This window comes from Dermacentor silvarum, chromosome 2, assembly GCF_013339745.2.
Source record: "Dermacentor silvarum isolate Dsil-2018 chromosome 2, BIME_Dsil_1.4, whole genome shotgun sequence".
Lineage (NCBI taxonomy): Eukaryota > Metazoa > Arthropoda > Arachnida > Ixodida > Ixodidae > Dermacentor > Dermacentor silvarum.
Genome location: NC_051155.1, coordinates 195,032,810 through 195,043,666, shown reverse-complemented (window position 1 = coordinate 195,043,666; position 10,857 = coordinate 195,032,810). Strand labels below are relative to the sequence as shown.

General features: G+C 46.8%; 1 protein-coding gene across 1 annotated transcript; it reads left to right on the top strand.

Annotated features, from left to right (window-relative positions):
* Positions 1-2,517: 2,517 nt before the first annotated feature.
* Positions 2,518-9,901, top strand: LOC119441195 (gonadotropin-releasing hormone receptor). The gene is made up of 2 exons (XM_037705853.2): positions 2,518-3,495; positions 8,566-9,901. The coding sequence occupies exons 1-2, from the start codon at positions 2,710-2,712 to the stop codon at positions 8,977-8,979; spliced, it is 1,200 nt and encodes a 399-aa protein (XP_037561781.1). The 5' UTR covers positions 2,518-2,709; the 3' UTR covers positions 8,980-9,901.
* The last annotated feature ends 956 nt before the right edge of the window (positions 9,902-10,857 follow it).

Genomic DNA, 10,857 nt, shown 5'->3' with positions numbered 1-10,857 from the left:
TTTAAAGAAATTGAAAGAAGTGTGAACGCACGTAAAAAGCAAAAAGAAACATTTAATTTGAAAGTTTCAATGGTTAATGAAGGCCGGACCCCGGCCAAAACGTCAAAATTAAATGTTTGATTTTGCTTTTTCTACGTACGCCTGCACTTTCAATTTATTTCACACCGGATCCGAAGTGCTACTTCCTTCAGATAGATAGATAGACAGACAGACAGACAGACAGACAGACAGACAGACAGACAGACAGACAGACAGACAGACAGACAGACAGACAGACAGACAGACAGACAGACAGACAGACAGACAGACAGACAGACAGACAGACAGACAGACAGACAGACAGACAGACAGACAGACAGACAGACAGACAGACAGACAGACAGACAGACAGACAGACAGACAGACAGACAGACAGACAGACAGACAGACAGACAGACAGACAGACAGACAGACAGACAGACAGACAGACAGACAGACAGACAGACAGACAGACAGACAGACAGACAGACAGACAGACAGACAGACAGACAGACAGACAGACAGACAGACAGACAGACAGACAGACAGACAGACAAAGACAGACAGACAGACAGACAGACAGACAGAAAGACAGACAGACAGACAGAGAGACAGACAGACAGACAGACAGACAGACAGACAGACAGACAGACAGACAGACAGACAGACAGACAGACAGACAGACAGACAGACAGACAGACAGACAGACAGACAGACAGACAGACAGACAGACAGACAGACAGACAGACAGACAGACAGACAGACGACAGACAGACAGACAGACAGACAGACAGACAGACAGACAGACAGACAGACAGACAGACAGACAGACAGACAGACAGACAGACAGACAGACAGACAGACAGACAGACAGACAGACAGACAGACAGACAGACAGACAGACAGACAGACAGACAGACAGACAGACAGACAGACAGACAGACAGACAGACAGACAGACAGACAGACAGACAGACAGACAGACAGTAGATAGATAGATAGATAGATAGATAGATAGATAGATAGATAGATAGATAGATAGATAGATAGATAAAACTGTCCGACGTAAGGATTGTAGCAGAGAACCCCTAGCGCAGAAACCCGATGCTCTAACCATTAAACTACGGGCGCATGCCCCAGCGAGAGGGATAGAATACCCTTAAGCATTTACCTCGTACAAGCCAGTGCGTTGAGGCTCTTGGCGTGTTTTATTGCAATATAAATTATATGAACACTCCATACGATCTTTCGCCGTCGTCGATAATTACACATAGAAGTATTGAGTTCATTAGTTTTTGTACGTTTTCTGAAGAATATTACTTTCATTAAGGCACTCTTTCCCTTTGCGTGAGAATTTGAATGCCAGGTGGGGAAGTATGTCTAGGCGTGGTCGTGTTCCAGTCGCGTACAATGGTGCCCAGAAGCTGCTGTATTCAAAGACCTCTGGTTAGACAGCTTTGCTTGCTGGAACGAATTGTAACACAGCTATGCAGAGCCTGTCACCTTGTACCATCGTTTTCAAACACGAGGTAGCCCCTGGTAGTAGTACCTGTCGGTGCGGGGTTTCTGCAGTGACGCACCACATCCCTCAGATCGCGCAAACATGCCTCAACATCGGGGGTGCCCAGACGCGGGGCTGCGCAAACACGAGGCCGAGGCTAAGCGACAGCGCCGACAGAACTCTGCCGTTCAATATCGCGAAGCGGACACCATCAAGCCCGCCGTGAGCAAGCCGCAGTACAGAAACGCGAGGCCGACGCAAGACGACAACGTCGACAAGACCCTGTAGTTCTGGCCGATGCTACTCGACGCCATCGAGTTCTCTCTGTCCATGTGTGTCTGCGCACGTCAGGCCACGCGTACTAACTTAGTCGGCTTATGTTTACTGCAATTTACACTGCGACTAAACCTATGAGCCTTACATCGTGTAATATTCTAACATGTTGCTATAGCATTCATTGTTTCGCCCTTATGGCGAAATTGCGATTTTTTAAAATATATAATCAATAAAATTGGCCAACTGCGGATTCGAACAGATGACAGCAAGCACAGAACGGTGATGTTGTTAACTATTATACCGCGGACGCTTTTCCCCATAACGGCGTGCCTCATAATTTGGTCATAGTTTTGACCATGTTCAATTCCGGAAATGATTTAAAATTATTTAACACCTCATCATACATGAAAATGTGGGCCGATCCCGGAGATGGAGCAGTAAAAAAACATTCAGTCCAACGCTCCAACCCCTCACGCGAGGAGTGACGCGTTAATTAAAGTGCGGTGCGCAGTGACTCCGCCCCGATCTCCCTCCCAAATCGCTCAGGAAGACTGTCTTTCATCGACTTCAACTGTACACTGAATCGCTTTCCAACTATTTTCTTTGTCTGCGGCTCATGCAATATTCTATGCGTATCTAAATACACACTGCAATATGTTTTTATTTCTTTTTTTTTTTACATGAGCAGGTCTGGGAGAGGCCGAGGACCGAGGACTGATGACATGGGCAGGAACACTCAAATTACACGTGGCGTAATGAAAAAGAAAGCACAAGATCCTGCAAGTAAAAGCCTCGTCTTGTGCTGAGCTCTGAGGCCACCAATAGACGCTCGGAACCAATTTCACAGATGAACTGGCTTTGAAAGAGTCGGGCCGCTGACAGTGGGGCTGGACGCGGAATGCCCCTTCTCTAGGAATGACTGAAGCAGACGTTTTCAACGCCACGTTGGACGACCTTCCGTATGGCAGCGACCCCACAGGCAACCTCACGGCGCTTTTCGGCAACGCCACCGGAAACCTTGCTTCGGACGAAGTTTTGGGTCCACGCTACCACAAGCGAGTCCGGATCTGCATTATCGTCACCATGATAATCCTCTCCGTAGTCGGCAACAGTGTCGTCTGCTGCAACCTACTTGTCAAGCATCGTCACCGCCGCGTGTCCAAGGCCAGGGTGCTCTTTCTGAACCTCGCCATCGCTGACCTCCTGGTGGCGTGCGTCACGATGACGTCGCAGGTAGTGTGGGAGGTGATGGGCCGTCTGTGGATCGCTGGCGACCCCTTCTGCCGCTTCTTCAAATTCCTGCAGACGTTCGCGCTCGTCTCCTCCACGTACATGCTGGTGGCCATTGCCGTGGACAGGCACATCGCCATCGCAACTCCGCTGGCGCCCAGCCCTGACCCGTGGAAGCTTGCCGCCGTCACGTGGGTGGCCTCGTGCATGCCTTCCCTGCCCAACGTATACGTGTTCCATAGCGTCGAAGTGGCACCGGGAAAGTGCTTCTGCGCGTCCATCTTCTACGACCGCGGCACACCACTCTACCACCGCCAGATCTACATGGGGTTCGTGTTCTTCATGGTGTTTGTGGCGCCGCTCGTACTTCTGATTGCGTTCCACACTGGAATACTCTGGACGCTTTGGAAGCACAGCGCCACAGGTCGGAAGGTGGGCCAGCAGACTACATCGTCGCTTCCGCGGGCAAAGGTATGTGTCCTAGAAAGAAACGTCTCGGTCATGCGGCGGTTAGGTTTGAGTAGGCATGGAATTGATGGGTCGGTTAAAGTATGCGGGAATCGCTCCGTCACGCAGTCCTATTGCCCGTAACAGCCCGAGCATTCAGGTCTTTTTGCGCTATTCCTGACAGCAGCCTTGTGTCACATCATCATCATCATCATCATCATCATCATCATCATCAGCCTATATTTATGTCCACTGCAGGACGAAGGCCTCTTCCTGCGATCTCCAATTACCCCTGTCTTGCGCTAGCGTATTCCAACTTGCGCCTGCGAATTTCCTAACCTCATATATACCATATGAAAACTGACAGTGGATGTCTGCGGTTACTGTTATACAGTCAGTATAGTATCAGTGCTAAATTTAATAATTCCGCTACTCCAGGCCGCAACAAGCCCGGTGTTGCCAAGAATACTATGCGCAAATTTCATTTGTATAGCATGCGCGCTCGTAAAACGGACCTCCATCATTTTTTTATTTATTCGGGAGGTGTTATCGCGCCTAAGCAATTATCAATAATTTCACTAGGAAGAATATTTCTATTTGTATTGGAAAGTTCATAAATATTGTATCAGCCATTCAATGCCTACTGCGGTCAGATAATAAAATCCGCCTTTGTCTGTCCAAGGTCTCATGGCATCGTGGTGTAGTACAAGTGCTGTAGCTTTGACTGATGCTTGTTAACGCGCTAACGAATGACGCTGTGGTTGACGCTGTCCGAGTAATTTTGTTGCTTCTGGGGACAGCTAAGGCATCTAAAACACATTAAATTGTGGAACTAACGTGCAACTAGTGTGGGCACAAACGTTGCAAGCATTTTGGCATATGCTACGCTAAGTCCATCTAGCACAGCATTTGCCTACCAACAAATATAACACACATATATGCAGGGTGTTTCAGCGAACACTTTCAAAATTTACTTAAGGTTGCCTGTGGCAGATAGCCCAATTCTATTTAATGAGCTGGTCTACTCGAAGAGGCGGACATTACTTCCACAAGAAATTGAAATGAATAATCGAATAATTCACAAAAATTCACTAATTAAGATTTAATCAAATTGCCTGATGGCTCATATTGCAATTTACAAATTGTAGCCGTGGAGTTCGCCGGGTGGATCCACTTGAAACGAATTCTCAGGATGACACCAGTTTCGAGATATTAATTTCCGAACTTTGCGGAGAAATGCATTGACGTTCCAGTTAATTTTGTGCTTCAATGCATAAAGCGACGTTTTGTTTAGAACCTAACTGGAACGCCAATGCATTTCTTCGCAAAGTTCGGGAATTAATATCTCGAAACTGGTGTCATCCCGAGAATTCGTTCCAAGCGGATCCGCCTTGCGAACTCCACGGCTACAATTTGTAAATTGCAATATGGGCCATCAGGGAATTAGTTAAAAACTTAATTAGTGAATTTCGGTTAATTATTTGATTATGCATTTCAATTTCTTGTGCAAGTTATGTCCGCCCCTTCGAGTAGACCAGCTCATAAACTAGAATCGTGCTATCTGCCACAGGCAACCTTTAAGAAGTTTTGAAAGTGTTCGGTGAAACACCCTGTATATATGCAAGCCATCGTAACCTTACCGCTTTTTGTGCTGTCCTGTAAACTTGTTTGTTCTCGAGCTTCTTTGTTAACCTCCAAACTTCTGCCCCATTCTTTAGCACCGGTAGGCTGCAATGATTATACACTTTGCTTTTCAACGACAGTGGTAAGCTCCCAGTCAGGATTTGGCAATTGCCTGTCGTATGCACTCTAACCCAATTTTATTCTTCTGTAAATTTCCTTCCCCTTATCAGGGTCTCCTGTGGCTAACTAACGTAGATAAACGTACTCTTTTACAGACTGTAGAGGCTGACTGGCAACCCTTTATAGAAGAGAGCGATGGAACGAAAAATGATAGGCCTAACGTTAAGAGACAGGAAGAGAGCGGTGTGGATCAGGGAGCAAACGTGGATAGCCGATATTCTAGTTGACATTAAGAGGAAAAAAAGGGAGCTGGGCAGGCCATGTAATGCGTGGGATGGGTAACTGGTGCACCATTAGAGTTACATGATGGATACCAAGAGAAAGAAAGCGCAGTCGCGGACGGCAGAAAACTAGATGGGATGATGAAGTTACGAAATTTGCAGGCGCAAGACAGGGGTAATTGGAGATCGCAGGGAGACGCATTTGTCCTGCAGTGGACATAAATATAGGCTGATGATGATTATGATGAAGATGACGATGATGATTATTATAGTACTGAGCGCGGACTCAAGCTTGGGGGTTGGTGAGGGAGGTATCCTTGTGCCGCTGTGCTGCGTGGAGAACTTTGCTGCCGCCATCTTAGTGAAGTCAGATGTTCGCAAATGATGCACGTGGAAAGAAGTATGCAGTAAAACTACTGGAGTCAGCTGGGTGACGAACTTTTAAACGGACACTAAAGAGAAACATTAAATCAGCTTAGACTGATGAAATATTTTTGTAGCTTTTTTATAATACATAAAGAAAAACTCAGGTTCAAAGTTTTAATTTTATGAATTTCGCGCCGACAGCGCCGGCACGTCGTGTGACACCACAGATTTCAATGTAATTTTTCGTTTTTGGGCTGGCGCGGTTCAATCAATAAGGGTTCATGAAATTTGCTTATTTCGGTATTTGGCGTTTTTAGCATATAGTGTAGTTCATTTTTACAGATAACGAGTTAACTAAGCCCGGGCAGGCGCTGTAAAAGTTAATGTCGGCATGGTGATGTGGTGCGGGAACTTCGAGGAGGAGTCACCACTCAGCTTTCGTTTATACGCTTTGTCTGGTTTACTCGGGCTGGTTTGCTAAGAGCAGCTTTTGTGTGTGCGTGTGTTCGTGCGTGCGTGCGTGCGTGCGTGTGTTCGTGTGCGTGTGTTCGTGCGTGCGTGCGTGCGTGCGTGCGTGCGTGTGTGTGTGTGTGTGTGTGTGTGTGTGTGTGTGTGTGTGTGTGTGTGTGTGTGTGTGTGTGTGTGTGTGTGTGTGTGTGTGTGCGTGTGCGTGTGTGTGTGTGTGTGTGTGTGTGTGTGTGTGTGTGTGTGTGTGTGTGTGTGTGTGTGTGTGTGTGTGTGTGTGTGTGTGTGTGTGTGTGTGTGTGTGTTTTGGAGCAGGGTAGTTGTTGGCGACAGCAGTTTACCGGACGGAAAACGCTTTGGCCAACGGTTTAAAGGAAAGCAAGCACTGTCGCCAACAGTCGGCGTACCATAGTCGGTGTCGTGTCGGCCTAGTGTGAATGAGCCTTAAGACGATCACTTTCAAGATAGAGCCCGCATTAGCAAGCGACTTTACCCGCTGCGGTGGCTCACTTAGCTAAGGCGTTGCTCTGCTGAGCACGAGGTCCCGGGATCGAACTCCTGCCGCGGCGGCCGCATTTCGATGGAGGCGAAGTGCAAAAAAAAAATAAATAAATAAATAAATAAATAAAATAAAAAACGCCCGTATGCTTGCGTTGTAGTGCACGTTAAAGAACCGCAGGTGGTCAAGATTAACCCGGAGGCTTCCACTACGGCGTACGTGCCTGATAACCAGAACTGGTTTTGGCACGTAAAACCCCAGAAAGAAGAAGAAGCAATCGACTTTACCTTCATGCTGCCTGGCGCTTCAACGCAAACGAAGCGGCGAAAACGTAGCGCGCATAGTTATCAGCAGTGGCCACTCTCTGTCCGCTTCGCAGATCACTTTCAAGATACGGTCCGCGCGGCCGTGCCAGAGTACGTTTGATCAGTCCGTGCCACCACCGGAGCCCATTGATCACGGTTAATGATGCTTTCGACATTGATGGACAAGGAGCAAAAGAGCGATAACGGCTTATGATGATCGGAACGTCAACAGCGCACCAGGCGCCGTCACCTGCAGTACTATGCTTGCGTTATCAATGCACCTTGCGCCGCCGTCTGCACAAGTTTGTGTCGCCGCAGCGCGGTCGTTTGTAGTATTAGCAGCCGCTATTAGTAGTAGCATTGATACTACTTTGTTTAAGTGATATACACGTATAGTGCGAGCATAGCGGTCGCAAAGGCTATTTATTGCTGGATACGTTTGTTCAACTATATAGACTAAATTACAGTAGACACATGCTTTTTTTTTCTTGTTCTTCTCGGTTTACCTGAGCCAGTTCTGAACCTCGAGCGGCGCGTGCAGGCTGGCAAAAAGAAAAGGGCTGGCAAAGCAGACAGCAAAGCTAGCAAGGAAACTTGTACGACAGGGCAAGTTTATACCGGGTGTTTTAGAAGCTGTAAAGTATGAACATTTGCTTAACGTGTCATTTTGTGTGACGAATAAGGATGGTTTTGTAACTAGTGTTTGATTATACGCACACCTATAAACCAAGAACGGTGAGTGTGTTATACGTATAGTGTACTCAGCTGACTGGCCGTCTGGTCCCATATACATATCAAGGCATCGGTCCAGGTAAAAATATTCCTGACACGTGTTTATCTTTTTTTTTTTGTCCGACCTATTGAAGAAATTCTTATTTTCTCTCTCGCTACTCCACGATCGATCTGCCGCAACTCTTAATTGTTGCCTAAGTCGGTAGTGCGAATTTCATAAAGATGGTGAAGAGGTTCACTTGAACTACAATCGGGAGACTGATGCTTACGTATTTCTGTGCAAAGTAGCCAGGGCCAACATAGGCGCCGAGCCAAGTAGCGGCATGATATTCAATATAAGTATTCGGCTTATCACCGCTGGAATAGAGCAGGAGCAGCAAACTAATTGCATCACGGCGAAGTCCATGCACGTCTGAGACTGTGCATTGATGACAAAAATGTTCCATGCTCCATAATAAGTCTATATATCCAATTCTTAATCTTTTATTGTGCCTGTGCGTGCGTGCGCGCGCGCGCAAATATGCGCACGCAAGTACACGCGTGTGTGCGTACGTGTTTATGTGTGCGTGCTAGCCGAATACATTGTAATTCAATCTATTGCAAAGCTTTAATTAAGGCAAGAGCGCATGGAAATGCAAATGTCACACAACAGCGCTGCGATCTTCTTTCTTTCATTTTTTTTTCTTCTTTTTTGTACTCGCAGGTGAAAACGTTGAAGATGACAGCCGTGGTATTCGGTGCCTTCCTAGTGACCAACGTGCCGTACATGGTGCAAGAGGCCATTCTCGCTTTCGGCAACCCTGGCATCCTGGACGCCAATGTAGTGGCCCTGTTCGGCGTCATCTCGGCCTCAAACAGCGCCATCAATCCGTACATCTTCCTGTACTTTCAGCGGCCGCGCAAGGACGCCGGCAACGGCGGTTTCTGGAGAAGAGCGTCCCGGCTGGTGCGCGAGTCGCTCACGTGTCGCCTGCTCAACAGGGCCCACACAGATTCGCAGGTGTCCACTGACCCGGCTGACGCTTACTCCCCGGCGCGCCTCACCAAAGCTTGCAACACAGCAACGAGCGGCGACTGCGCACTGACGCCCAAAGACAGGGAGAGCGAGATGTGTTGATCATGACTGTGTGAGAACGCTGAGACCACGTGGGAATGGTGACCTGTGTGTAGTCACCGTGAACCCGGTCGCTACATCGTCAACGCCGGGACTTCGGCTTTGACTGTGATGTGCTCTTGTGTTATCGTTTTACGAACCATGTCCTGACGTGTGGATTGTGTGGTGAGTGGCATCACCGCAAACTCTCTCGTCATAACACGAGAACATCAGTCATTAGTGCGCGCGGTGCCCGGGGGGCACCCTTCAGCTGTAGCAGCATGTTCTAAAGAAACCAGCAGTATTAGTACTTCAGGTTAACAGCAAGAGTAAAAGTGACCACCTGCTGTGTTCGTCATCAGTGTGTTGCTTAACTATACCGATCTGGAAAAATAGTTGAACATTGACTTTATCACTCGGAGTTACGAAATTATGACTGAAAATGATGGTGTTCCGAGCGTCCATGGCTTCGTGCGCTCCCTCTATCTCTAACCTTGTTCTCGATGTCATTTTCGCTAAAACAATTGTGCATTATTTTTGTTTAGCTTTAGGGGCACCAGAGTGTGCTCTGTGTAAAGAGTGCACACGCATTATTCGTCCACAATAATTACCTAGTTCCGAGGTGTGCACAACGAGAGAGTATCCCGTGAGCACTACATCCAAGGTAGATGTGCACAGTGCCACATGAAAAGCTAGAGCTGTAAATATAGAATGTGCGTATTTTTTCCAGAACATCTCATTTGTTAATCGATAGCCTGGTCTTCACTTAGACCATAGTACTTGCGCATGGAAGGCTTTAAGCCCAAAATGGCACTGAAAGCTTGGAGGAACGCAGAAACCATTTGTTCATGTTCTGAGTTTTTTCTTTCCTTAAAAAAAGCATTTGTTAACCCTGGGTACAACAATTCGGAACGTCATATTCACCAGCATGCCATGAATAATTCAATTTTATGTAAATGTTAACGCGGAATTTGAAGTTATTTATTTCCGGCCAATGAGAAACATTTATTTGACCTGTAATATGGTCGGTACGCGACATAAGCAGATCATGTGAGTCAACAAAACTACGACAACAGCGAGCTGCCTAACAGCCTAACCAGACCATTGGTTATCGAAGCTATATATACAACTTCAGACGCGTTGATAAGATAATTAAATAAGTGCTTAACAGTTGCACCCGTTGAACGGTCGGGCCTCTACAATAAACATAAGCATACGAAGCCAGGTATCATTGTGATCTGCATGTGGAGAATTTCCGGTCAGCTCGAATGACATGAGTTTGAAATAAAAATAAAGCTTATTTCTGTAGCTTCTCACGGGCAGATAGGGTGAAGCCTTCAGAAAACACATGTATTACAGTTCTAGAAAGAATAAAAATGCGCGCCCACAATCTACTAAGGAGAGATATTCTAACCCACATCTTTGTTTGTGTGAGCTTTACTGCGAACCTATTAGGGTTGCTGGGCGAAATTTGAAGTGTGCTAGTTAATTACCAAAAACACTCAAGAAAATAACGAAATACAGCACGGCCTGCTAAATTGCCTCCAAAATAGTTAAATATAACACCTATCGATATAAGCAGGGGAGCAAAGATGAAGAGCTGACTCTTTCCAGGGGTATGGTAATAATCCCCGTGTGATGCGATGCAAGCACTGCATACTCTTATACGAAAGTGAGAATATTCAATTAGGTGCGTTAATCAGAGCAGTGCTCAATTAAACGCTTGTGTGGGTGCATGACGTGGGGACGAGTATAGTGTCTAGAGGGCGCAGCGCGTCATGGCGGCTTGACCGCCTCGCTTGAGAAAAAAAATTAGAACAAATTAAAATCTGGTATTTAACGTACCATCATCACGGTATTATTATGAGGCACGCCGTAGTGGGGGACTCCGGAATAATTTTG